General features: G+C 49.5%; 8 protein-coding genes across 8 annotated transcripts; 3 read left to right on the forward strand and 5 right to left on the reverse strand.

The window, feature by feature from the left end:
• The first annotated feature begins 2,652 nt into the window (after window positions 1-2,652).
• On the forward strand, window positions 2,653-5,353 carry BDW47DRAFT_12017 (putative signal transducer). Its single transcript, XM_024815453.1, has 2 exons — window positions 2,653-4,830; window positions 4,892-5,353. Exons 1-2 carry the CDS (start codon window positions 2,757-2,759, stop codon window positions 5,308-5,310), a joined length of 2,493 nt encoding a protein of 830 aa, XP_024673736.1. The 5' UTR covers window positions 2,653-2,756; the 3' UTR covers window positions 5,311-5,353.
• Window positions 5,354-6,119: 766 nt separating this feature from the next.
• Window positions 6,120-6,958, reverse strand: BDW47DRAFT_102977 (uncharacterized protein). The gene has a single exon (XM_024811965.1). The coding sequence runs from the start codon at window positions 6,793-6,795 to the stop codon at window positions 6,613-6,615; it is 183 nt and encodes a 60-aa protein (XP_024673737.1). The 5' UTR covers window positions 6,796-6,958; the 3' UTR covers window positions 6,120-6,612.
• Window positions 6,959-9,915: 2,957 nt separating this feature from the next.
• On the forward strand, window positions 9,916-11,407 carry BDW47DRAFT_12063 (uncharacterized protein). Its single transcript, XM_024815516.1, has 3 exons — window positions 9,916-10,455; window positions 10,558-10,617; window positions 10,711-11,407. The coding sequence occupies exons 1-3, from the start codon at window positions 10,241-10,243 to the stop codon at window positions 11,354-11,356; spliced, it is 921 nt and encodes a 306-aa protein (XP_024673738.1). The 5' UTR covers window positions 9,916-10,240; the 3' UTR covers window positions 11,357-11,407.
• A 391-nt stretch (window positions 11,408-11,798) lies between these two features.
• Window positions 11,799-12,682, reverse strand: BDW47DRAFT_102981 (uncharacterized protein). The gene is made up of 2 exons (XM_024811966.1): window positions 12,280-12,682; window positions 11,799-12,144 (listed from the first exon to the last, which is right to left on the reverse strand). Exons 1-2 carry the CDS (start codon window positions 12,526-12,528, stop codon window positions 12,016-12,018), a joined length of 378 nt encoding a protein of 125 aa, XP_024673739.1. The 5' UTR covers window positions 12,529-12,682; the 3' UTR covers window positions 11,799-12,015.
• Window positions 12,683-17,181: 4,499 nt separating this feature from the next.
• Window positions 17,182-17,632, reverse strand: BDW47DRAFT_12086 (uncharacterized protein). The gene has a single exon (XM_024815539.1). It carries the CDS (start codon window positions 17,534-17,536, stop codon window positions 17,294-17,296), a length of 243 nt encoding a protein of 80 aa, XP_024673740.1. The 5' UTR covers window positions 17,537-17,632; the 3' UTR covers window positions 17,182-17,293.
• Window positions 17,633-18,523: 891 nt separating this feature from the next.
• On the forward strand, window positions 18,524-18,926 carry BDW47DRAFT_124403 (uncharacterized protein; the record flags this gene model as incomplete). Its single annotated transcript, XM_024816246.1, has 2 exons — window positions 18,524-18,567; window positions 18,692-18,926. The coding sequence occupies 2 exons, from the start codon at window positions 18,524-18,526 to the stop codon at window positions 18,924-18,926; spliced, it is 279 nt and encodes a 92-aa protein (XP_024673741.1).
• A 3,405-nt stretch (window positions 18,927-22,331) lies between these two features.
• BDW47DRAFT_12143 (asparagine--tRNA ligase DED81) lies at window positions 22,332-24,669 on the reverse strand. The gene is made up of 3 exons (XM_024815627.1): window positions 24,457-24,669; window positions 22,643-24,241; window positions 22,332-22,579 (listed from the first exon to the last, which is right to left on the reverse strand). The coding sequence occupies exons 2-3, from the start codon at window positions 24,226-24,228 to the stop codon at window positions 22,453-22,455; spliced, it is 1,713 nt and encodes a 570-aa protein (XP_024673742.1). The 5' UTR covers window positions 24,229-24,241; window positions 24,457-24,669; the 3' UTR covers window positions 22,332-22,452.
• Window positions 24,670-25,504: 835 nt separating this feature from the next.
• Window positions 25,505-26,100, reverse strand: BDW47DRAFT_102990 (uncharacterized protein). Its single transcript, XM_024811967.1, has one exon. It carries the CDS (start codon window positions 25,759-25,761, stop codon window positions 25,579-25,581), a length of 183 nt encoding a protein of 60 aa, XP_024673743.1. The 5' UTR covers window positions 25,762-26,100; the 3' UTR covers window positions 25,505-25,578.
• Between the last annotated feature and the right edge of the window lie 1,312 nt (window positions 26,101-27,412).

The following is a 27,412-nucleotide window of genomic DNA, read 5'->3' on the forward strand; positions in this document are numbered from 1 at the left end:
ATTGCGATGGAGGACCGACGGAATTCGTTCTGTGCGTCGAGGCCAGGAGATGAAACGCTCGTTGGCGGGGTCGAGCGGTGGGTGTCAGGTAAAACCAATACGTAAGCTGGGACAGCGATCGAGAATTGTCGGGGGAAGACTAGGCGACAGGTATGACGCTCGTAGGGACTGCCGTCCGTTGAGGCATCAACGGTACTCAATACCGAGGAGGATGGATTCGGGTTCGTGTGCAAATCCAACCACGTCCGCGACAGGATTAAGAAATCAAAAACTAAGATTAATCACTCGACCGCCCGATCGGCTCGCAGGTAGACAGTCCTTGTCAAATCCAGCCAGAGAGAAAAAAAAACGACGTGACGATGAAAACGATCGAATATCGCGGGACTAAGGTGGCTGGAAAGAACCAAATTTGCGCGAGCTCCGGGGGGAGATAGAAGGCAAAAAGAGGATCTCTAATTGGATCAAGACGAATTATTCGAACAGATGAATAGAAGAAGATGCGATTAGGAAAAGAAGAGGGGAGGGAGGGGGGATGCAAAGAAGAAAAAATCAGGGAAGAAAAAAAGGATAAGGAAAAAAAGGAAAAAGAATATAAATAGTATAAGGGAGGATGAAAGGAAGAACAAGGAGGATGGAGAAGAGAGAGAAAGAGAGAGAGAGAGAGAGAGAGAGAGACACACAGAGAGAGACAGAGACAGACAGGAAGAGAGGAAGAGAGGAAGAGAGGAAGAGAGGACTTAGTCAGTATGGGAGCCTGAGGACCGACAATGGTTGCACGTCATATCTGGTTGGTTAGTTGGCTTACTAGTGGTTTCTCTGTATTGAGAATACGGAGTACACAGTACCCAGTATCTACTATATGTCTGATGCAGATACTCGCACTGCCACGGGACGGATTGTAGAAACAAGCAGAGGAAGAGGATAATCATAGTAATAAAATGATTATGTTGGTATGACCGCCGTAGTTCGTCGATCTGCCATCATTCTGACTTGCAGACAGGTCATCATGTCGCTGATACCGCCCATGGTATATCTGACGAGTCGGTAATAAACTGTATGGAAGTGGATAGCCACAGGGACATCATACACTTACTGTCCAGCTGAACACATAGGTACCTATTACTGTTATATCCATCCATGGATATTATACAGACCATGATGATCGGACAATTTCATCAACTAACTAATCGGTGGATATAGTGGTTTTTCTCCGACAGACCCTGCTCGGGATCAGGAGATCAACGACCACTACTCCGTATCGGCTGCATCAAGGAAACCTACAGTTCTGCCTGAGGTTGCAAACACACAATCAAAGGTTCTTTCTCTCCAGCCAGGTGGAGCTGGAGCTTCAATCCTGTCCCAATTCCCGACCATGCTATCTACCCTACCATAGAGAATCAAATGAATACTGCCTACTACCTAGCTTCTAAATCAATGCCGAGCTGGCCAAATCAGGGTCCTACCCGCTTCATATGCGGGTGAGCAACAGTATAACTAATGGATGATCTGGCCTGAGGAGCACCTAGCCAGTACAGCTGAGATGAAACACGGAGGGATTGAGGATCCACGGGGTCCCGTTCAGCCCAAGGACCGTCGGAGGCCTCTAGTTCTAGTTCGCAGAACCGGGAATGATTGGCACCTTTGAAACGTCTCGAACACTAACTAGACCCCGCATTCCAGCGGACCGTCCGGTGCTTGACACGGTCTTGGATTGTAGGCGATGGGACGCACACTCTTTGGCTTATACAACAGGGCGCAGAATGTAATTATCCGGGTTTCGCTGGAATAAGCTGATGGATATTGGATAGCATCGCTCACCGCATGCGTCTGTCTCAAAGCCTGGGACAACATGGCTTGGGAGGTCGACGCGGCCTCGTTGAAATGACATCGGGAATCCCATTGGACGATGGTGTGAGATCGTCCGGCAAGAACCATGTTGGACCCCTTTTCGGATATATTATCGCGATGGCCACAGACGCAAGGGATTGAGCGCTCTTTGTCGCCATCCTGGCAAGGGTTCATCTCCCCGTCTGCAGTGCCGGCCCCTGCCACTCTACGGTGGTTTCAGGCAGTCCACCATCTTTGTCTACTGCTGGGAGAGAATTGACTAAAGTGTAAAACGTTTCGGAGCGAAAGGCACTGAGACTGCTACTAGTAGAAGCAGTATCCGTAGTCCAGTGTCATTCAGGTACCGCGATAGTGAGTGTGCTTGTACCTGACCCAATCTTTACTGGGACCTGGACCTGGACTTGGAGGTCGCGAAGTCGGTGCCCCACGACTACTTGGATTCTTTGTCCTCAAACTCAAATATGCAATATATATACACTGGCTACCAAGTGGAATAAAGAATAATTGCCCCGTAGCAAACCGAAAGTACACATTTTTAATGCCTCAGGCTACTAACTGAGCAGACCGCCTAGTCATTTGCCGTCAATCCCCACACCGCCTTGGTGGCTTTCACTTTTGGCCACAGCTTTCTGTCCCTCGGTTTGCTCCGAAGCCTGTCATCATTCCTCGATGTGAATACCTCACTCGATGTGTATATAATGCCACCTTCATCGACCGTCTTCGTCACAGTTTGAATTTGAACACAAAAAGCAGCCACGAGATTGAGTTGTGTACCACTCTTTCTACTACTTAACCCCCCCCCCCCCCCCCCCCAAAGGTCGCGCGGGTGTCACTCCCCCGGTACCCCCCTCGAACATCGATTGGTTCTTCGCGTTCTACGAGTTTATACCGCGTCACAGTCATAAACCATGGCAGATGATCCCACAGATCAGTCGTCCTCGGCGGAGGATGCAGAGCCGGTGGAATCGCTCATCAAGGGCCGCTCGAGGCGCAGCACGGCCGGTCGTCACATGTCCGCCCTTCTCAACGCCGAAGCAGACGACGACCTGGCCCTTCTGTTCGAAGAAGTGGATGATGATCAGGAGTTTGACGAGATAGAGATGGGAGGCGGCGAGGAGGACGATATGGCCCTTGATTCCTCTTCCGACGACGACGATCAAGGACCGAACGCCCGGCCGGGCGACGATGAGGGCGAGCGGCAAATTGAAAAGGAGGAGAAGGCCGAAAAGAAGAAACGACGCGCCCAGGAGGACCTCCGTTTTAAGATCGCCCGGAAAAAGGTCAAGATCGATCCCACCGCCGTACCCACAGCAGCGCCGCCCCCCAGGCCCAAGAAGAAGTCGGAACGAATCTCGTGGATCCCGACGCCTGATGAAGGGCCTACCCGATCGTCCTCCCGCCGGCAGACAATGTACAATAAGGAAATGACGCACGCGCGGCTCAAGGACAGCGAGGAGAAGCGGGTTCGACTGATCGCCACCATGGAGGAAGCCGCCAAGCGGAAGGCCCATCTCAAGCCCAAGGAGATGACCCAAGCTGAGCGTCTCGCAGAGGCGGAACGCGTCGAAAGAGTTAACAGCAAGAGTCTCAACCTATGGGAGGAGATGGAGAAGCGAAAAGCGGAGGAGAGAAAGGCCAAAATCGAAGCGCTTCAGAATCGGCGCCTGCAAGGTCCAGTCATGTCCTATTGGAGTGGCCTTGCTACGTGGTCTGATGGTCGCTTGACGCGTCTGGGCAAAGTCGACATTACGCCGAAGCCGGAAAAGGAAGAACCTGCGCGGAAGAAGAGCAAGAAATCGGAAAAGGAGGACAAGAGTGTGCCAGGGCAACCGGGTGTTGAGGGAACTGGGCCAGGCCCGTCGCAGACTGCCCCTTCGGCTTCTGAGAATCCTACTGCCTCAACGCCGGCCGAGGGAGACTCGACGAAGCAGAACCAAGACGCTTCTCAGGACCAACAGCCAAGTCAGGTGCAGGATGCTCCAAAAGAATCGAGGGGTTCAGCAGGGGCAAACGTCGATCCCACTGTTGACGGCTCTGCAGGATCTGAAAAGCTTGCAGAGGTTGGTACCACTATGGAATCTACACAGGCTTCTAACAGCACCCCCAATGATGCATCCAACGGAGATGTGCAAAATTCCAAGTCGCCAAAACCCGAGGATGCTGTCATGACGGAAGCCCCGCAGCCTGAGGTTGTCCCTACCGATGCGTCGAAAACGGACGGTGTCCAAGAGGCAAACTCACCCAAGCCCTCGGATGCCCCTGCAGAACCTGCCCGCGAATCAACGCCGAAACCCAAGGATGTTCCAACGGAACCAGCCCAACCTGCCGGGTCAGATGCTGCTGCTCCAAAGGAAGGTTTAACTCAGGATTTAGATTCACACAAGTCCGAGAAAGAGGGAGATAGCACTACAGACAGAATGGACATTGATGAAGAGCATAAGAATGAACCCGCGGTCACTGTCGACAACACGAAGCCGGAGACACAGGAAACGACAAAAGAACCCGCGTCGGAGAAAGAGCCTGTTGTGAACGCAGAATCGCAGCCGAAACCTGTTCCTGAGGGAGACAAAACTGACGACGCGACCAAAGATGCAGTTTCTACACCTGCAGCAGCAGCTTCTGCAACCCCTACTACTGAAACCCCTGCTCCTACAGCTCCCGCTGCACCTCCCAACGCAGCACCTCCTACAGAGCCTGAAAAGCTTTCTCCTGGAGCTGCCCCAGACGGCACTCCAGCGCAGTCCGTCCCTCCAGGAACCACGCCAGCACCAACTGAAGACGACAAATCTCCCGGAACAGTAACAGATCCACTCACTGCGGCAGCCGAAGAGGCACCACCACAACCCCAAATCCCCGCTCCCCCCGCAGTCGTCGAACAAGCCGGCCGATGCCTAACCGTGCTGGAAGACTTCGACGAGAAAACCGCTCAGAGCCGCGAATTCAGCATCTATTTCAACGCGAAGAAACCTCCCCGGCTTACAAGTATGCCCCTTCCTTCCCAATACCCTCTTGAAACAAAAAACAACCTAACACGACAAAACAGAAATCTCATCCTCTCTCTGTGTCATAACATCACTCCCCTCGCGCTACCGACACAAGGAGACCTCCCTCCCATTCTCCAACTCCTACGCCTATCGCGAGATCCACAACACCGTCGACCAAAAGTACCAGTGGAGTCCTATGCTCGGATGCTACGTAGGCCCTGTCGGGGTGGCTGCAAAGGGAGTTCCCGCGCGGTTCCTAGGTGGTCCCAAGGAAGAGCCCAAGGAGGGCGAGACGGAGACGGGAGAGGGCGAGTCTGCGGGAAAGGAGTCTACAGGGAAGGAGTCTACAGGGAAGGAGTCTGCAGGAAAGGACAAGGAGGGTGACACGAAGAGCGCCGGCGGTGCACCTGCGTCGACACCCGTGGTCACTGCTGCTGCCGGGTCATCTGATGGTGATCCAATGGTGGTGGATAAATAGGACAAGCCTGTGCAGGGCTATTGAAGTCCACCGTGTCGAGTTGTACTATAGTTTATTTTATGTTTATGATACCCAATGCATTCATTTATCTCTAATACACCTAATATATCTCAACATTACCTTAACCCTAGCTAATCATCAATATCAACCCTCCCCCATCACTAAATGCATTACCTATCATGTACTAGGTACCTGACCTACTCGGATTTACCTCCCTATCGACCAACCCATCTTATCTCACCTCTCACCATAACAAAAGACAAAATTGTGTCAAAAGGTGAGCCCACAAATATCCCCCATAACCCTATTTCACGACCAAAAACCTGTCATAATATATATATGTATGTATATATATATATAGTAAAGAGCCCTAACACACAACCACACGAAATATAACTATGACAACGAGCTATAATATACCGCTACGCAAGGATTGCAAAAGCTTAACCTTAGCTATTATGATAATCCGCTTCTCCGGATCTCGGCCGAGGATAAAGTAAGGATGTATGTATGTATAGAGTAGGAGGGGCGTGAATAAAGAATGTGACGCAAAGAATACCACTCAGCTACAAAAGATATCTAGCCACTTCCGAGCTCTGTGGGTCCCCTTTTGTGCACTATCTTGTATTGCGACAGAATGTTGTCATGTTGCGGTGTGGCGCGGGAATCGTGGGCAGGTTCCGGGGGGTTACGTAGTCAGTTAATCTAATTAAGAGGGGCGTCGAGGTGGGGCTTGCTTGGGTTTTTCTACTGTTTTAGCCTGGAGGGCTTCAATGGACTAAGTTGTATGGGGTTCTGGTTAGGGACACGGCTTAGCTAGTACGATTAGAAGCTCTGGGAAGGTGTAGGGCATGCATTTCGGTGCGTTGGATAGTTAGGTGAGTGGTTTGCTTAGATATACGTTCTGCGGAAGTATAGCGTTGTCGTTGCCGTCCATGGAATCTGCCGCCAACGGGCATGTCAGAATCGTGATGATTTTGCTCCTCCAGATGCTTGGTGAACCTTGGTTCTCAGCTTTGATCGGTTATCACTGTGTCTCTTTCTGGAGGACGGCGAGGAGGGCGGTTAACAACCTTGTCGAGGGGTAGGTCTAGCTGTGCAGTTGCAGTTGTGCCACCCATGCTGGACCTTTCGGATAGATGTCGTATTATTTGTTCGAGATGATTGAAGGGTTGCAGAATGACGTGCTCAAGGGATAGCGAGAGCAATTCGTCTTACACTGACAATCCCCCAATATTCCACAAGTGAAGCGGGGAGTGACCGTTCCTATCGAGTGTCAGAAGTCATACCCTACCACCAACCTCAGTCTTGCATTGGTCGCAGCAGGAGCCCAGTAGCAGTCAGCCTCCTTTTTTTGAAATTTTCGACTGTAACTGTTGTCGAGCCGTAGGGCGACACCTCATCGTCGACGTTCATCGCGTGTAGTTCGAGGGTGGTAAGTGAGTTGATTGATTCTGCTGCGATTTTGCAGACAAGATTCCGCATGGATTTCGTGATCAAGACCCCTGCTTTTTATTGGAGGGATTGACTGTATTCGTGTTTGCTTGTTCATGATTGATCCTTGCTTAGTCTAGAGAATTCTGCTAGCAGGATAGAACTCGGAGGACGGGAGCGTAGTATATGAAAGCCAAGGCACGCTTGAGATGGGTCGAAAGGCCGTGGTGGTTTGGATGGCGGCGTGGGAACTGAGATGGGGGAGAGTGAGAGATGTGCAACATGTCAGCTGACCTGTTTGTGGTTCTTCATTTGTCTTGAATGTATACATTTAGATAAATTTATATATAATATGTAACTATTCGCAACTTTTCCATAATCACAAGACTTATCAATATCATCAATCTGACCGTTCATCAGTCCTCCCACAGTATCTACACAACCATGAAACATATAACATATTGAGCCATAAAATGTCGCAATATAAGGCGGCATAGAAAGATACCCACAGAGCTCAGAAGTGCCTAATTATCTCCCGTAGCCGAGTGGTTTTTCTTGCCACCTATTATACCGCCATACATGAACCGAAGCAGCTCAACCCTCGAAATGAGTGTACTCCGCTTCTCCGGATCTTCAGCCGAGGTTACTAACTGTGTAAGTAAGCAGTATGCATGTATCGAGTAAGAGGGGCGTGAAGAATGTTGTTGTCATGTTGCGGTGTGGCGCGGGATTGTGGCCAGGTTCCGTGAGTTGGTTAGTTGGTTTGGAAGGAGGGGCGTCGGGGTGGGGATTTCTTGGCTTGGTTCTAGGGTTTTGGAAAGTATGGAGATTTGGTTCTAGGTGGTTTCTAGTTTCTAGATTGAGATGATGGACTGAGATGATGATGGGATGGTAGATTACTGTATTGGGTAGTTGGTGTATGTAGTTGTATAGAGTAATTGGTGGTTGATGATTCATTTGTTAGTAATTTTTCACATACTATCAATAGAGACGGTCCATAGGGTCTGTTGCTCCTCATACTCTGGTACAACCACATCATAATCTATCCCCAGTCAATCACAATCTGTACGGATCGACGCTGAAAGGGTCACCCAGGACGAGATTAATGACATCCGCGGTTACCCACTTTCCCCCACCATCGACTCGTCGAGATGAAGCAGTGGAAGACCAACTTCATCAGAAGACCCACAGTGGTCTTCTTGGTTTTGTCTGCACACGACCCTCTCTGAGCCTATGCACATGCACATGCACATGCACCCGTGCACTAGGCATTCTGCAAGGCTGGTATGGGATAGATTGCTTTTCAGGAGATAGGCGCCGTTGGCGCGACAGGGTCTCTGAACATGGACGGTATCAAGTATGTGGTTCTTCAGCAGTGTGCAGATAACGCAGATGAGAAAAAAAAAAACAAGGCAAATCTTGTTTTTTCGTTGATTTCATTCAATTTTCGCCCTTACGAAGCGCCGATCCTTGGGACGGGAAGTGAGAATCCAGAGTGAAATTCAGGTGGAAATCTGGTTGTCATAGTTGAATCCTGAACCATGATTTGTTCCGAGATTTTCCACACCTGTCGTTCAATGGATTCCATTATGTACTTACATACGTCTATCCTCATCATCGACCCCTCTCGGGCTGTACCTAGCGCCCTTGTTGGAGTCCAACTCTGCCGACGATTGGATGTGTTGGTTGGGGATTTCTGGGCAGGGTGGGGAGGCACACAATGATCGCTATTCCTGCTTTCCGTTCCTTTCCCTTCCCTCTATTCGTGAAAACACTGACCTCGGGCGACGGGATTCTGTCGGGTTAGTCGGGTTAGTGATTATTTGTCTCATGGTCTGGCCACCATTCGAGGGATTTATGGTGTCACGAATGGAGGCGACGTGTGTGTGTTCGTGTGTGTGTGTGGTCCACCGTGGTCAGGAGAAACCTGCTTGGTGGGCAGGGTGGCACCATGATTGGATCTGGAGAGGGTTGATCAGACCGCACAGATCGCTGTTTATATTTCCTCTTTCTTTTTTTTTTTGTAGAGTTAACTGGAATTTCCGCTGTAGCCACATGGATAATAAAGATATATTATATGTGTTAGAGAGAAGGTGATAGAAGATAGAGGTTCCAGACCAGTCAGGAAGGAATGTCACCCGAATGATTGTCTAGAGGGAGGCGAATTTAGGAAGAAAAATCATAGGGCAGCCCCGCATCACCAGCCAGGTTGTGCGATCTAGATAAGCGTGGTTCGGTCGGTTAATATTATTTGTTTATTTCTTGATTGATTTGTTGATTGATTTAGTCTGTTCTTTGTGAGGGATCAGAAGGAAGATAGATAGATTGTAGACTACCATCAGTCCACACTGGTCGGCTTGAACTCCCACAAAGCAGGATGAACGCCATCTCTATAAAGAGTGCATTTCACCCGATTTGACTCCACCTGAACCAGAGAGTCAAGACACGACAGACTCTAAATATAGAGAAGGTGGTGAAGTAAGCAAGATTGCGCGTTATCTGGATGCCCTCCTGCCTCAGGCCACACACCCGGGTCTAGACCGTCCTCCGACCTGAAACAATGGCGTGACTCCATCTTTCTTTCCTCCTCGCCAATCACTCTCTTCATTCCCGGCTTCTTTCTGCTTGTTCACCTTCTCTCCATTGACGTGCTTGGGTCTGTCAATCCCCAGTGGATATCTCGTTCTAGAATCCATCCCCCTTCCTCCGATCTCTTCAAGTGGAAGTACATAACCACCCCGGTCCCTCCCATCCCCTGGTGTTTGGTTCTATCCTTATACCGTTCATTTAATATACGCCGCCCCTCGTTCATATTAATTGATCTTCCCGGCACATCCTTCGTCATCGGTCCTCATCACTACCCACTTGACCTCCTCCCTTGATATAACCGTTCACTAGAAGAGAAGGAAAGAGTAAAAGAAGCAAGAAGAACGAAGAAAGAAGAAAGACGAAAGAAGAAAGAAAGAAAAGAAAAGAACCCTCAGGTACGTCTCAATTGAGTATAGGTAGATTCTGCTTATCTCCCCATCCTTCCGGATAATACCACCAGATACCGACTCTTGCCTATCTCCCCCCCAACTAGTCACCCTAATTGCCTGCTGGAATCCTGGACTAACGTGCCACTGCAGATAATCCTACAAAGCTTATCGCCGCGGGTCCTCTCACCAGTCCCTCATATTGCCCTTTGCCTCTCCCGTCCAGCGGTTAAATCTCTCAATTCTGTACCCCACGGGCATTCTTTCCTCGCTGCTCCACCACATACCGTTGGCTTTTTATTCTCCGACGGGGAAACCACCAAGCAATAGTTGGATCCATCACAAGCCATTTTCGACCGGTCTGAGACAATTCGATTCACACCCGGCCGCAAATCCCTCATATCGTGGCCTGCATCCCTCCGCCTCAGGGGAAGCGTCTGGCTCCACCGCTCCAATCCACCGTGCCGCAAGGTACCCTCTTCAGATAAGCTGCATCGATACATAAACCCTCACCGCCATCCATGGCCCAGGGACATCATTCCTCTCACCACCGTCGCTCGCCCTCGGGCTCGAATGCTGCCAAGGTGAAACCCGCACGCCCCGCTCTCCATCGGAAAGGCACATCTTCTGTGAACCACTCCATTTCCAAGTTGGGCGCCGCGCCCGTCAAGCAAACAACGGTCGACCACACCGACGACGAGGAGTTCGAGATGGCCGCCAGCTTTTTGAACTTTTGGTATGTTTCTGGTTTTCTCCTGGTGATTCTTATCAGGGTTGCTTGTGGACATCCTTGCATGGATGGATCCTTATCGAATGCCCGCTGACCAATTATCTGCAGTGCCATGTGTGAGAGGCAGATAACCGTTCCGGATAATTCTCTACTATATTGCAGTCAAAGGTATGACTCTTTTTCTTCTTATGTTGTCCTTTGGTCAGCCTATTTAATCCGGACCACCTCGTCGATCTTGACCGTATACTCATACCTCTATAGCTGCCGCCGCAAAGATTCCCACAAACCTCTCTCCGCCTCCATCTCTTCCAGTTCCTCCATGTCTGCTCCGACCTCCCCTCCTGCTTCTCCCCCGATGTCCCCTCGCACTATCGTGCCGCCAATGGTTCCCACCAAGGCTCCGGTTTACACGCCGGCGCGGCTATCGAGTGAGATGTACGAGGTCCAGGTAGATCAGGACCCGTCCGAGTGGAAGCCGGTAATACCGATCCCGGGCTCGGCCGCCAGCTCCGAGGCCTGGACCTACCTGTCCCAGTTCCACGGCACGCAGGCACCGATCCCCGTGCGCCGCAAAGCCGACCACCACAGTTCCGGCAGTCTGTCGACCCTCAGTGCCACCGGCGCTCCGCCCTCCCTGATCCACACGCCGTCCTCCGTGGCCTCCTCGCTCAGCAGCAGTGCATCGGACTACATGAGCCATCGCCCGTTGCCTCCCCGGCACAAGTTCTCCGGCAGCACGAGTGGCACGAAGGGCGTGGAGCTCGTCGTACCTCTTGTGGATGAACCTCGGGGTCTCTCCACAGATGTCAACGGGGGATCGATCTTCCCGGCCAACAGTGCCGTCTGGAAGGAACCGTCCAGCACCCCGGTTACGATCGTGGGCAAGAATTCGAGCCTTCCCCAGTAGGGGTCTCCCCTGTACTTGACTTTCTTTTCACACTTTGTTATCACTTATCTTGGATATCGCTCGATATCTGAATGGCGAAAGGGACGGAAAATGATATGACCTCACGGATGATGGACTAGCTGGCGATGTTTTTTTTTCTTGTTTTTGAATTGATAGATTATGGCACGGACTTGGCGAGGCGAATGGTTAGATAACTTGAGCGAATGACTGGATATTTTTTTGTATTCTGTATCGACTGTTTCGAGTATGTATCTACCGTACTATGGTAGATCCATCTAGGGATTAAAGTCTATCACGACTCCGATAATCAGTAATATGCCAACACTACACTACACAACCACACCAATCATGAAATATATGAGAAAGACTCAACGGACTAGATGATGAATAGAATAGAACTCATGAATGAACTGGTCTATCCTATCAGATACAGATCAACTCATAAATAGATCTCCAATCCCTTGATCCTACCTCCCTTTCTCCCTCTCCACCAATACCAATGTCATCCAATATTATCCAATATCAATATCAACAACCACCCTCTCCACCCAAACCAACCAATACCAATATAACAACCTCCCTCCCCACCACTCCGTCCAGCAAATGCAATATCAACCAACCAACCAACAACCTCCCTCCCTGATCATCTAGTGAAAGATCTACACATGTGCAGCCCGATTAGGAATGACATCCTCCAAATGATCCACGAAATCATCCGTGCGGTCCGCAAACTTATCCAAATGGTCGTCGTTGTGGCAGCACAGCCAGCATTGTTTTTTCTCTCGGAACTGTATCTCACATTAGTATCATCATTAACCTTGCCTTTTTCTTTCTTGACTCCATCCTTCCAATACAGAGACATATAGAAAGAGAGAATGTATATCCCTCCAGAAGCGAAAGTAAGAAGAAGAGAGAAAACATACAGTAGCAACCCCCCCACCCATACAAGACAATTCCTCCTTCGTATCCGCACAGCTCCCCAAGCAGAGCGTATTGCCCGTGTCGCTGCCAGACGGACCGGCCTGGGCGTAGATGCCTGTCACGAGGAGGCAGAGGGTGGAGATGTATTTGCCTGAGAGGTGCATCTTTGTCTTGGTCTTGGTCTTTGCTTTTCGGTTTTTGCGGATGGGTTTGGTGGTGGTGGTTGTGTGGAGGATGGAGTAGATGTTCATGTGTCTGTTGATGGCCACTTGCCAGTGCTGTGGGTGTGGGTATGGTATGGTGTGTTGGGCTGGGTTGGGTTGGATTGGATTGGATTGGATTGAAGTGGATTGGACTGGGTTGGATTGGATTGAATTGGATGGATTGGATTGGGGTTGGAAGGAGAAAGAAGAAGAGGAAGGAAGTGAATAGGTAATAGGAGATATTTACACCACGAGCAAGAAAAGATATGTAAGTAGTAAAAAAAAAAGTACGTATACCCCTTGAATCCCCTTCCTTCAGTTGCAATCAAGGGGTTGGCTGGATCGTGTCGTGGAATTGGGTGTATGGGGATAGGATAACATGGGATGGAGGAAAAGGCAACCGGGTCACTCACTGCATTCTATCCATTGACCCTCATCGACTGTTTAGATCTGTTCTGTGGCTGTGGTTCATGTTTATATCCAGTTTGGTTTGGTGTATCCCAGTTGTGAACACACATATAGGTGGATAGATAGATAGATAGATAGATGGATATGTAAATAGATGCGTACGGTGTATATCCACCATACAAGCAATGCACTAGTGATGGTCGAGATTGTTTCATGAGCGGTTTATGAAGAATGTAGGGTTCGCGGTGAATCTACCTGGTATGTATCACTTCCTACCTGGTGAGTATTTATTTATTTATCTTCTCCCTACGTGCCTCCTACATACTGTCTATCTACCGTCTTCCGCTTGAAAAGAGGCACGAGTAGTATAAGCACGGTAGATACTAGATGGATATAGCATTATCAAACAGGCTATCATTGATTTAGCGTACTTTCCCCTGTGCCAGCACAACGTTATAACGTTATTAATGCAATCAAAACACAGATATGTGTTGGTGAAGCAAGTAAAGCAAGGGATCGCGGTCAATTCCTCGGTCTGTACCTACTATGTACGTGGCAAGGGGTGGTCCGCTCCTGTTGCTGCTACTCCTTCTCCGCTACACGAGGCGGGATATTTTTTAGAGTAAATGTCCGAGATGTGGTATTATCGTCCTCTGTCGACTCTGGGATATATATTGTATGGAGATTGTTGTGGTTATTGTGCTGGTTTATATTAGGATAGCTGTGTAGGGGGCAGGAGGTCGGAGGGAGGGTTCTATATCGTGTATAGCTAACGTTGATGAACATCCCTGCGGAGGAATGGGTTGGAATTTGCCTGATTTGGGTTGTAATGCTTACTGTGTGTTTTATACGGAGTATGATGGGTGGGAGTGTGACAAAGGTAGATATAATCATGCGATAATAAGGGAAGAAAGAATATATATATTTGTACATTCCTCGGGGATGAAAAGTGACTAGACTGACTAGGTCGGTATCAAGTTTTTACAGTTGACAGTTGACAGTTGACAGGACCAGTTGCACTGATAGTAATGTAGATTGTATATGTGGGCCAGTACGATGTCCCCCTGGTTGAATGCCCACCCATGGATGCCCAACGACCTTAACAGACAGTAAAGTCTTCCCGTGTACTCGTAATTTGTCTGACTGTGGATGGTCCCGGATGTACCGCTGTTTTGTGCAGACCATAGACGTCAAATGCACATTGATGACACTCCTCAAACCATGATATCCGTCATATTGCTGATATCTAGACGCACTAGCTGTAGATGTTCACCACAACAAATGAGCATCACCTGCAGACGCGCGCTACCCCAGTCTTCAGGTAATGAGCAGGATGGGGCGCCTGTATAAATACACCACGACGCGCTAGCTCCTGTACAGGACACGGTAATGCGGTCCCATACCAAACACAAGATCAGCCATTGACAGCCATTGACAGCCATTGACAGCCAATGAGAGAGACAACGAGACAGATAGTAGACAGACATCTCTCGGAGACAAACCGAGTGACTCAAAAAGAGGGTTCATGCGAAGCATCCCGCAAATTGAAACTCCACAGCGGCCGGAAACCATTTCCAAGCGAGCGGACCCAAAAAACAGAGAGAAAACGAAAACACGTTCCGGCGGCCAACGAGGACCGCTAATTGGAAGTTGACTGCTGCGGCATTAGCCCTAGCATCCGATCCCAGGGCAGGCACGATATGGGAATAGCCCATGTAGGGTTTTATCCGTTGCCGTTAGTACGTTTTGTCAGGGTACTGCTTTGAGTAGACTTCCCTGTTTGGACCATGCCGATCCATCAACAGGAGTGGGACGGAACTTCTTTGTTGGTGATCCTACGTCTTACCATTGTGACCACGACCGTCACCTCTTAAGGCTGACCATAGGGTATTATCATGTCTGTTCCCAGATCTTCTTAAGATCCGGATCATCCTAAGATCTATGCAATAGGTGAACTTCTGGGTTGGGCCATCTGTACATTTGTGACCCCCGAAGGAAGCGCGAAGTTGACCCTTGGAGTGCCAACTGAAAATTTGTAGAGGTCTTACTCAACCGTGAGGACTGTCACAGGCAGTGAGGCTGAACATGAGTGTTGGGATAGACCGGGCTTAGGTGTTGTGACCTGATTTCGGAGCCACCCCGTATTAGGCACTCGTCAAGCCACACAGTCCGTCATGACCTCAGTGATTCACCGTCTCATCCCTGCATGAACTGAGGATCACTGGTCTTCATGCCGACGCGCAACAGGCCTGCAAATTAGGCTTTGGCCGGAAGTTGATACATGTGGTTCTGCCTTGTGGTACTTCGGAAAACGTTGAGTGGAGCCCCATCAAATCGTTAGGATCTGTTTTCTTTCCCTAAAAGGGGTTTCCGATTGGCGCCAAATGATCTAGGCGTCACACTGTGCTCGTCAGCTGTCGTTGCCCCTCTTCATCTATTTTTTTCGCTTCGTTTTTCAACTCCTGAATTATGACTGCCGGATCACTGCCTATAACCAAGCTCTTGTTCGTGTCTCTTGTCCGCGTGTTGGGTATTTTGCTCGATCGGCAAAACCACTTCATGAACGAGTGACGGCAGGATTTTTACCACAGGGCCTTGGAGCCTGACTTATCCCGTGAAGATGAGGAGGTCAAAATGCCCGTTATTCTCAATCATCCACAGTCCACAAGGCTCTGTATACAATCCCAAGACAGGCTTGCTTCCGACAATGGAGATGCTACTTAGCTGACTGCGATAGGTGCCTAGGGGCAAGGGCGGAGAGCGTCGAGACCACTTTCCAGAGAAGCGCCGCGAACTCACAACGCGTCCAATAACCGAGGATAACGATATCAGAATAAACCCAATGCCCATGATTAATGCGTGACCCGTTTTCAAAAGTTACTTTCTCGCAATATCACTATTGTCCGAAGCGATCTCTGGTGGAAACTGCGCATTTAAGACTCTGAGCGACAGAAGACGAGCCATGTCTTTGACGTCAGTCATTCCATGAGCCTGCATGTTGCCTAGACCTGGTCTGTCTGGTTGCTTGACGGCGGGTTAAAAACCCGTGTTCAGCCGTTGCAAAAAAGACGAGGCACCTGTACAACACGTTGTCAATCGACGGTCCCACGTACCTTCCTGGTTTGTATGTAGACAGACCGAGGTTTTCGTTTCACCATGACGGATAACGGTATTGGCTAACACTGGAATAGACCGAAGAACCAGGTCGCATCGATCCAGTATACCCAATCAACGTTGAGCGAGGGGTTTTGCCTGCAACCAAATAGAGCATCTTCAACGGAGTGAAGAAGCAATCATCACGAGTGTGGCCAGTCCCCGTTGATTTTTGGAGTATGCAGGCACGGTGGAAGACGGCCTATACCCCCATAACGGCAGTGCTCCACACGGAACCGGATTCTTGGGTCGATCCAGAACACCACTCCCTGGGCGTTTTTTCGCCCCGCCTGGTGTTCCATGCACGATATGTTGACTTTGGGGTTTTCTCTCGACTTCATCTTATGAACAAATCAAGACATCATCCACGCTAGTCTGGCTGAGGGCATTTTACTGTCATCGGTGACCGTTTCGCATTTGACTGTTATGCCCCACCGATCGTTTGTTGCCGAAACAGGTCGGGAAACGGTATTTTGGCCTCTCCAGTCGTTAAGGTCCGCACGAACAGTCAATCGAAGAGGTGACGCCGAGAAGTCGCCTCGGATTACTCAACCGGGTCGATAAGGTCTTCTCGAGAAGGTAGGGAGGCTTTATCTGCGAAAAAAGGTGATGTTACTTGGGATCTTTGCGTGGGACGTGAGCAGACTGATGAACAACACGTATGCATTCTGCTCTGCCAGTGTTTGGCAATCCAACGACAACGAGCAGATCAAGCAGATCAACTTCGTCGAAGGTTCACCAAACTCAACGGCAATGTACCTGTTTGGTACTTGCCTGTTCTCCTATGAGTGATACTCACTCCTTCTTTGACGATCTGCGTTCATGGACTCTACCGAGAAGGCAAGAGGGTATTCCTCAGCGTATCCTTGCAAATTTCGCCTTCATTGGCGGATTCTATTTCCGCACGGATTTGTGTCAGCAGGATCGTTGGGAGAAGCAACATCCTCGATTTCCAGTGTTGTGTTTTGAACACCAACGACCCACGTCATCCCAGATTGATGAGGTTTGGGACGCCCGAAGATCGTGATCGGAATCGCGATAAGTGTTCGTTTCGAAGGACGTGCGCAATTTCCGAGGCGATAATAGCAAGTGTTCAGGAAATCAGGTTGTTCAATCAGTCCCTTGTTGACCAAGAGTGTGGCTTCCGGATTTCAATAGCAACGAATGAGACGTCATCTCTGTAATTGTTGGTGGATAATTGGGCCTTTTTTTGCCTCCCATTGATGATCGAAGGGGAGACGTGGCGACGCTACTACCGCAGGGTCCAGACTCCCTTTGGTGGACAGCAGAGAGACAAGGCGTCCCCATGCTCGGCGGGCATCCTCTCCAACGAGAGACGGGGAAGCAGAAGCCTCCAAACCAGAAAAGAGCAAAAAGAAGAAAAGAAGAATAATTCTAGAAGAAATTTGAAACTTGAGTGCGCCCAAGCCCAGGGAGCATTACCGAGTTGATCTTCCCTCCGCTGAGTGGCGGACACACAATGGGGCGCGTCCATTGGCTGGCAAAGTTTTCCGGATCCGTATAGTACCAAGAACCACTCCGGTTGAACAACACGATCCAGTTGAAGGTATCCGTATGAGATCGTTGGAAGGAGGTTGATGGAATCATTTCCTTCGCCGGGGACTGAGTCGAGACGTGGGCTGGTCCAGTGACCAAAAAGCGGCTGACTGGTTACTGCCAAAACCCCATGACTCTACCGTCACTACTTACGACCTGCCTACCAAACCTACTACCATCTCACCTCCTTGAACTACTCAGGGTACTAGGTACTAGGAAACTAGGTCCTGCCTCGGAGCCATTCACACAGCAATCCCCGCGTCCAGTCAGGAAGCTCCCTTTCTGTCCGTCCTGTACCAACGAGATGGCTTGCCTCCGCCTGTCGTTGTCTGACTGGTTGTTCGAGTCTCAATCATCTGGTGGAGAGTCCCTCTCCCCCTAAGCCGCACGGCCGACGCCTACCTGCCCGACATCGTTCCAACTTCTTCGCTTGACCAAGGTTTCTTTTGGTCCAGCGATGCATGTGAGCTTCGTTTTTTACCATAATTCGGCACCCTCTCCATCCTCGATTCGTCATCGTTGTGCCCTCGATTCCCCTATCTTCGGACTCTAGTGGATAAGGACATCTGTTAGACACGCTCCCCCCCCCTCCCCTTCCCCTCTTCCCCCTCTGCCCCTCTCAGGTGCGTGGTTGAAACACTGACCATTCGGGTTAAATTTGGCCCAATGCCAACGCGATGCGTCAGGTAGGGACTAACATCATCGTAGACACGGATCCTCACCCAAGACCCCTCGACTCGACCTGCGAACTCTTCTTCCAGCATCGATCAGAATCCCTTTATATTATCCCCTTCTTGGTCTGAAGACATCAAGAGGGCAACTCGACACCTTTTAGAGAATCCTACCCCGGTATTTTGACGAGAAGCGAGAGACAGCGAGCGCCTCGGAACAGCTCTCGCCAAGCGACAAGGCGTACAAGTCTACCATGGAGTCAACGAACCAAAACTCAAATAACCGCCCGGATCCAAGGTAAGCCTCTCTCATCCATTTCATCTGTGTTGTGAAGTCCTTCTGTCCCAGTCCGGGATCTTGTAGTTGACAAACGCGACAGCAACAACATTTGCCATGACTCTAACCGTAACCGGAACACTAGTCACGACTCCTCCACCGATCAGTCCCCGCAGTCTGAAAGAAGCCTCGAGGATCTCGAATACTATCGGGTCTTCCTCGAACAACTGCTGAGTCTCGTCTGCCACGGCGATCAGGCCACCGTAGCTCGGATGGTGTCCCTCATCCGCTCTGGCGCCTCGCAGCAGGAGATCTTCGCTGCCTTGTCTCAGGAAACTGGGGTAGCGGGACCTCACGACCAGACCAAGACTGGACATTGAAAGAAAGAAGAAGAAAGATGAAGAAAGAAATAGAAAGAAAGAAGAAAGAAAGAAACAAACAAACAAAGAAAGAAAGAAAGAAAGAAAGAAAGAAAGAAAGAAAGATAGAAAGAAAGAAAGAAAGAAAGAAAGAAAGAAAGAAAGAAAGAAAGAAAGAAAGAAGCATGCTGCACCGCCCCGTTGGATCTGGTTTCTATTGCAGTAATGGCCCCTGATGTGTAGACCAAGAAAGGGAGACAGAGAGACCGGTTATGGAGTCTTGTTGACGTTGGAGTCGTGAAGACAGACACTCTTAACGGCATATACACGCTCGGGAATTATATGGTTGGTCTCGAGAAATAGATGGCTGGTCTACACTGTTGTTTCTGCCTCTCCCATCTTCCGTAAAGTATCGACTTGCACACTCCGGGTATCATCCTGGTCTCTCTCGTTCTTGGTTAGAATGAACTCTAGAATGCTCTAGGTAGGACAGCCTTATATACGCATCGTCTAGTACCCGGCTGCCAACCCCCCGTTACAAGAGAGTACCTCCCTCATCTCGCCATTGAGACCCCCATATGAAGCAAAGGCAAGATAGATAAACAAAATAAAATACATCAATAAATACAATAAATCAACCACCCACCATTCACCTTCCCAAACAAACCCCATATCTACCTATTTACATACACGATCGACAGATTCTACACAAGCAATACCAGGTAGGTAAGAAAAGCTACCTGTTCGAAGGCTTTTGAAACCAGATAACTATACGAACAACTCACATTAGAGCAGCCAGCCCGCCAGTCAGTCAGCCAGTCAGCCAGTCACTTAATTAGTTAGTTGGTCCCTTGGGACGGTTGTGGCTTGTGTTTGGGTTGAGATAGGACTTGGTTTTGTTTGGGATGTGTTTAATCTAGTACCTTGGTACTTTGGTAGTGTTTGCAATTTGGTAGGTAGTGTTTATGTGGTTACTGTATGGGGTAGGATGGGGTTTTGTGTTTTTTTTTTTTGGTGGTAATAGTAGGAGTAGAAGTGCGAGTAGGAGTAGGAGTAGGAGTAGGAGTATGTTCAGAAGACTTACCCCTCGACTAAACGTTTCTCTTGCATGCCTTTCCGCACATCCTCAATCTGAAAAAGAAAAAAATACCTTGTTAGAAGCCAAAATGTCAGCCGCAGCAGCAGCTCCTCCTTTTTCAAACCCCCGAGCTTGAATTAATGTCGTACTGTGAAGACAGGGACTTCCGAGCTGAAGGGAAGCCTGAGCCTAACAGTCGCTCGCAGTCTCTGGTCTACTATTCTCAAGACCAAAAATGGTGGATCAGAGTAACTTTCAAGGGCGCGATTTCCTGTTCTACCCATGATGCTGAGCCAGAGCAGGTCAAATCAAAACGCGAACGACGCGTTGAATTCCAAGACTTTGTGAGGTTGATTGAATTTCGATCGCTGGCTCTTCTGGATAACACTTTGACTGAAGTGATCTTGAACGGAGACCCGGAAAAACAACTGAGCCTGTGAAGCTATATCGCGAATTAGAAGATACCAGTCGGTTTGTGAAACTCGTCAAAAATCTGCGATTCCAAATTTGGGAAGACCCATCAAGAGTGGTTTATCCGCCGTGCTATTAACTCCCGTCGTTTCGAGCCATCAATGTCGCCGAATTGAAGGAAGAGGATGAAATCACCGACGGAGTGTTCCGGGTTTTACACAAGCGCGACAGAGAACCATACACTCTCAAGGTAGTCAATCGGCTCCGTTACCAACCACGCGATTCGGATATTATACAAGAAGAACTTGAAAACCTCGAACAATTCAAAGGCGTGGCATGGATCGTTCAGCCAGCTGGTATTGCGGTGTTCGCCAACCCATACGCGACCTCCCAAAATTGTGTCAAACAAATGGTTGTTTGAGCGGTATTCTGTTGGAGTACTTTAGCGGTGGCTCCTTACAACGTGTTCTGAACGAAAAGCGTGTTAGGGAATTTTACTGGGTGCGATGTCCGTCCAGATTGGGAATGCTTTGGACATTTTCACCGTGCAAAGAAAACTCATCTGGGCATCAAGCCTTCAAAGATTGTTCTCGACGATGATGGCAACGCGGTCCCTATTGATATAAGCGACATCAAGGGCGTAACGCACGAGTGACGTGCTCCAGAGATACGGGATGAGATATTATTACTCTTTGATCTTTCGTTCCAAACACGTCGATTGAATGATATTTCGGCCTATGGAAAGCTTTTGACAGAGATTGCGTCAAACGCTGGCAACGACCCCTTTGCGGAAACTCTCAGGTTGGTTGCAAATCATCTTACTGAAGAGAATGTCCACAGCCGGTGGACTCTATCTGAGGGAATCTCTCGGTTAAAAATTTGTCAGTGTATTGATCGACCGGGGTCAAAAGGGTGAGCGTTCTTCTCCCACGCAAGGTTGAGCTAAAAAGCATTTCCTAGCATATTTCGCGAAACTGGCATTGTCCATATTGTTTCACCACTAATCAGTCTGCTATATCAGCAGGCTTCGTAGCTAAATCAAGGGCATACACCGATCAAGCTATTGCCCAATGCCTGAAGGAAAAGAGAAACGAGAAAGCAGGCCGATGCGTGTGTTGGCAGATCAGCAATGAAGGTCTGCGATGTTGAGCTCTTTTAGATGGCTTGAAATCGTCTCATCAAAAGATACATTCCACTGGTGAAAAAAAAAAAAAAAACAAAAGATCCTTTCAAAAAGATAGATTGAACTATCGAGCTCTGTCCATGAAAGTACAGAGATAGTCCCAGTAACACCCTTCCTGAAACTCAGAAAACACACATCGAAATCACAACTTTCCGCAGGCTTAGAGTATGACACCTTGGAGCTATGAAGCAAGTTAGTGAAACATACTGAAAACTCCGTGAAAAAGTTGTAGAATGGCAACTGTAACTGTTCCTACAAATGATAAGGCAGATATGACAAGGGCTGACCAGCGTGGCAAAGTAGAAACACTTAGAGATTTACTGAACAATTATTGCCTCTTATTTCACGATGCATGAATATGTTTTGCATCATCTGGCTCTACATGACAAGGTTACTGTTTTGCTGACCGAGGTGGCTGTAAAGATAGGCGACAATTTCAGAGTAGAGCAATGGAAGTTGATAATCAATACACGATCGAGCTCCTTGTTCCAAGGGACATTGTTATATCATAGATCTTCATGGATTACTATCATGGCTGTGTATAAAACTCCCCAGCCCAGAGCAAGCATGTATGATGTGACGGATCTATCCAGTGCTGTGAAGCAAATACATCTTGCTATATCAAATTTACCCAGAAATTCAGGCATGGCAGATTGTTGAGCCTTCTGTAAAATTCTGCATATCTATATCTCATGAGAAACTTCTTTTCATTGGCCTAAATCACGACCGGCGTACTTCTACAACCTACTCTGTACTACTCCACTCCATTACTAACTGATGAAACCACATCCCGAAACAGGCACAATTGTTATCAACGACGTAAATTTAAACATGCATCTATGTTTATGATAAAATCTCAAAACTCAACACATCAATCAAGGTGTGCAACGGCCCGTGTAACGAGGATACAGACTGCAATCTCTCACGGTGTATCTGTTGCACAGCCAAGCCAGGAAACGCTCCAGGCCCAGCCCGTATCCACCGTGGGGGGAGGTACCATACCTAGAAAGAATTTAGTTAGCTACTGTGAAGACAGGAGGACCATTGGGGGAGAAGGTAACGTACTTGCGCTGGTCAGTGTACCAGTAGTAAGGGGAAGGATCCATGCCCTCGTGCTTGTAAGCGGCCATCAGCTCGTCCCAGTCGTCCATTCTCATGCTGCCACCGACGATCTCGCCCACGCCGGGCATGAGTACGTCGACGCTTTCGGTGACGCGGCGGTCCTCGACGTCCTTCTTCATGTAGAAGGCCTTGATCTCGGCGGGGAAGTGGGTCAGGAAGATGGGCTGGTTGATGATGTCGGTCATCTTGCGCTCGGCGGCCTCGGCGATGTCGTCGCCGAACTCGTGGGGCTTGCCCTCTTCGTTGGGGATGTCGTGCTCGCGCAGCCACTGGATGGCGTCGGAGTACCTCATGCGGCGGAAGGGGCGGCTGGGGGCCTTGAAGTCCGGGTTGAGCTGCTTGATGTGGGTGGCCGTGGCCGGGTCCTCGAGGGTGAGGTCGATGACGCGGCAGATGACGGCCTCGAGGTGGTCGAGCAGGTCGGTGAAGGTGATGAAGTCGAGCTCGGCCTCGATGTGCGTGTACTCGGACAGGTGGCGGCGGGTGAGCGACTTCTCGGCGCGGAACGAGGGGCACACGCAGAACACATCGCCCAGCGATGGCAGGCACGTCTCCAGGTAGAGCTGGGACGACTGCGTCAGGTAGGCCTTCTCGCCGTAGTAGTCGAAGCCGAACAGCGTGCTGCCGCCCTCGACCTGCGTCTGCACCATGGCCGGCGGGGACACCTCCAGCATGCGCGTCTCCTCGAAGGTCTTGCGGAAGGCGCGGAGGACGGCCGCGCGCACCTTCATGACAGCCGAGACGGTCTCGCCGCGGAGGACGAGGTGGCGGTTGTCGTAGAGGGTCTGCGGGTCGGCTTCCGCCGAGACGCGGTTGGTGATGGCGTCCTTGTCGCCGGCGGCGCGGCCGATGACGGTGTAGAAGTCGGCGTGGAGCTCGCGGTCGTTGGGGGCGTGCTGCTTGGGGGGCACGGCGCGCATCTCGCCGTTGATGGCCATGGAGGTCTCGAGCGTGAGGGTCATGGCGTCGTAGGTCTTGGTCAGATCGCCGCTCAGGATGCACTGCAGGTAGCCGTAGCCGTCGGTGAGGGTGATGAAGGTGACGCCCTTCTGGGACCGCAGACGGTGCACGCGACCCACGGCGCGCACTCGGGTGCCCTGGCCGGCCTCGGGCGATCCCAGCTTGACGACGGCCGGGTCGGTCTCGTCCAGACGGATCTTGACGGGCTTGGGAAGGGAGGTGTCCTCCTTGATGACGACCTTCTTCGCTTCCTCGAGCACCTGTTGGCGCTTGTCGGCCTCCTGCTTCTCACGGATCGCCATCTCCTGTTCCTTGGCCGCCTTCTTCTTCCGCTGCTCGTAGGCGTTGGTGGTCCGCTTCATGGCCGACTTGGTCGCGGGCTTCCACTCCAACTTGTCGGCGCCCTCCTCGGCAGGTTCCGTTTGCGACTTGCGCGTCAGGTATTGAGTGCCGTTGGCCGGGGGGTGCTGCAGGAAAGCGTGGAGGAGGGTCTTGTAGGGAGCGGACTCAGATCCGGTCGCGGGCGACTCGTCTCTGCCGACATCCTCGTCGATGTAGATGGATGCCATTGTTGCGGTTGATCTAGAAGGTCCAAGTTCCATCAATTAGCCAGGCCAAAGATTGCTCAAAATTTTCTCTCTAGTATTGTGGAAGATGGGGGCTGCATTGGGCTGGGGCGTGGCGGGATATATCATATTTCGGCCGGGTGAGTCACATCCATTTGCCTTATCAAAGAATGTTGGGGGGGGATGACACTGGTGACAAGATAGACCAAACAGGAAAGATGAAATACATACGGAATTGATCACGCAGACCGACAATTGTGACAACGACCAAGGCACAGCGAGGGCGTCCGAATCGAGGATGAATCCGCTGGAGGGGTAAATTTCTGGATCCCACCGATGTATGGAGGAAAAAGTGATGTGGGTGGGGTCGAATCGGCCGGATCCCCGTGTATGCCCCAGGCAGGAATATGCCTGGGAGATCAGGCATACACGATCACTAGGTAGACGATGGTGAAACGGATAGAGGCTACATGGATGCTACCTCGATGCTACTCGCTCACTCTTCCTGAACCAGACTCTCCAGGGCATTCTTCTGTCGATGCCCCTACCATACTCCCGATTCTATGTTCGCTCCGCTCTTCTCCGTCGGCAGAACTCTCCCGCGTACAAAGTATCACCTATGACTCAACCCCAAGGTGTGTTGTACAAGTGGTAGTCATAAGGGCATGTGTCATGATCTTCCGCATCCAGACCCTGACGGTCTCACTGGCATCGTCGTTATCATGGCAATTGGCCAATAGTACGGAACAACGCACAAGCGGCATAGGCCTGGTCCAAGCTGTCGTCGACCGGGTCTCTACTAGTCTATATCCAGCAATCGTCTGTAGATGTCGATACAACATCTGACAGATGATCTAATGACCGATCCCATGAAGTGGGGGTTGGTTGAATATCGAATCGCCGGATTCCATGTGGTTATACCAGGAGAGTCCTAATACGAACTCTAGTGTTGGGATGGGAGCATGAAGGGTCCTCAAGACAGAGAAGTCGGGACCTGTTGATGAACTACCGGACATAGACCATGCAAGGAACTTATTTTATTTAGTTCTGTTTCCCTCCAAATATGCAGGAAAATAAGATAAAAATAAAATCGATAACCTGCATGAAATTATGGAGATCAATCGGACGAGTCACGGGGCATCTCGAGTCCCAAACCGATGGTTTCTGCAGCCCCGGATTATCCTTTCTCCCGCTCCCTTTTCCCAGAAGTCGAACTGACTTCATTCCCCACTCTTCATCTCAATCTCTCCTCTCTTCTTCCTCTCAATCTCCCCCCACTGTCAAATGGATGCAATGGATGCCTATTGTTTCCCCATCGTTACGACGCCAATGGTCTAGTCCATTCTCCTGCATCTATCCCCTGTCCCAGAAATGGTTCTCATCGGCTGTCATGGATGGAATTCCCGGTTGAATTCTCTCCCTCTGGCAGGGAAGGTCGATTAATATAACCTTCCCTACAACCATCCAAAAGACCCAAATCGGAAGTGGCGTCAGAGGAGAAACTATTGGCACAGAGATCTGCCCTCTATGCTCCATTCCATCCAAACTTACATACTATGGGGAGGCTCCGAAGGAAAATGAGGAGGGGGGAGGATATTTCCCCCTTCAGGTACACACCAATAATAGACACGCCCTGAGGAACTCCTAATTCCATCGGTCAGTCAATCATCATCGGGAAGCTCCACCAGAGAACCTGGTAAGCTATTGGAATGGTGTTGAGTTGAACTTATTTCCTCATTTCCCCTTTTCCCACCCCCCTCCTCTCATATACTCCGTACCGTACAGTCCATCGATCACATCCTTTTGTTTTTTTGTTCGCGGTCTTTTTAATATTGTTGTTTATTATTATTAACTAGGTAACCCCCCCCCCCCCCCCCCCCATTCCTTGCTTACATGATCTCTCCCAAGTGGTTGCTGTGATCGTCATTCATTCTCCCATTCGTGTGACTATTGATTGTTATTATTACAGTTCCTTTTTTGACTTTTCCCAAGGTTTGGTGTCGACAGTTCGTATTATTGAGTCTTCTTATTATTGTTATTTATTATTCAATCTTATTTCTTCATCCTCACCATTTGGATCCATCTCTCTGTTCTGTTTTCTATTCTATTCGTGATTACTTCTTACATTGATTAAGTTGATCTATTGTTCCTCTAATAGGGAAAATAGGAAAGGGAAAAAGAAGGGAAACAGCCAAGGGAAAAGAGTTACTACCCCAGTATTATCTGTTATCAACTGGTCCCTTTCTTGGTTCCCCCCTCAGTTGAAAACCCCCTTTTTTTTCTCCTATCTGGGGGATCCTCTCTGCGCTCTTCGTCATTTTCCATTATTGTTGTTGTTGTTGTTGTTATTATTATTATTATTATTATTTTACTGTTACTGCGGTTATCACTATTTACCTTCATTCTCATAGCTTCAGTTTCCTCTTTTCTTTCCTCTTTTCCCCCTCGGTCGACGCTCATTCCCACTGTTCCCACTTTATCCCTTGGCAGCTTTCCAGCGCTCCGTGGATTCCTTACCTGCTGTCCATCGTATCGTTCATTTCCTGCACGCCATTCTTGCACCTTTCTGGCAGGTTTCGCCGTGGGATGCGCTGATCCTGGCTAATGCTGCCGTCTCTGTTTTGATCTTCCTTCCACCCTGTATGCAATTTGTTCCTTGATCGGCTCTTTGTACCTTTTTCCTTGCAATCGTCTCGACGACAATATTTCGGGGGACCAATGGTTGCGGCATTCTCAGTCTCCCCCTAACTGAACCAACAACCGGACTAAACTCAACGGCGCTTTAGTTCCAGCAAACTAAGACTAAACCACCTACCAAAAGAGGTTTGTCACCAGCCTTTGCCCTTTCATTCCGATAGACCTTCTCTGGGTCAACTTTCTAGACACGTCTCCAATTGGCTTGTTCCTTCTGTTCTTTCTTGACCTTGCAGTTCGTCTTCCCGTTCACTTCATCCTTTTTTCTTCTTTTCGCTCCATTCGGCCTTCTTTTTCCCTTTCTCTATCCCTTCTCCTTCTTTTCTTTTCTTTTTTACGGGGGTCGATTCACAGAGCCTGTTGCTTTCACCTTAATCCCCTGGGGGTTTCGTTCTATTTTTTATTTTGATCTTGATTTATTTCTTCCTTTCTTTTCGATTCGATTTGTTTGTATTTTTTCTTTTTTCTTTCTTTCTTTTTTTTTTTTTTTTTT

The sequence above is a fragment of the Aspergillus candidus genome, assembly GCF_002847045.1.
Source record: "Aspergillus candidus strain CBS 102.13 unplaced genomic scaffold BDW47scaffold_12, whole genome shotgun sequence".
In the NCBI taxonomy this organism is placed as follows: domain Eukaryota; kingdom Fungi; phylum Ascomycota; class Eurotiomycetes; order Eurotiales; family Aspergillaceae; genus Aspergillus; species Aspergillus candidus.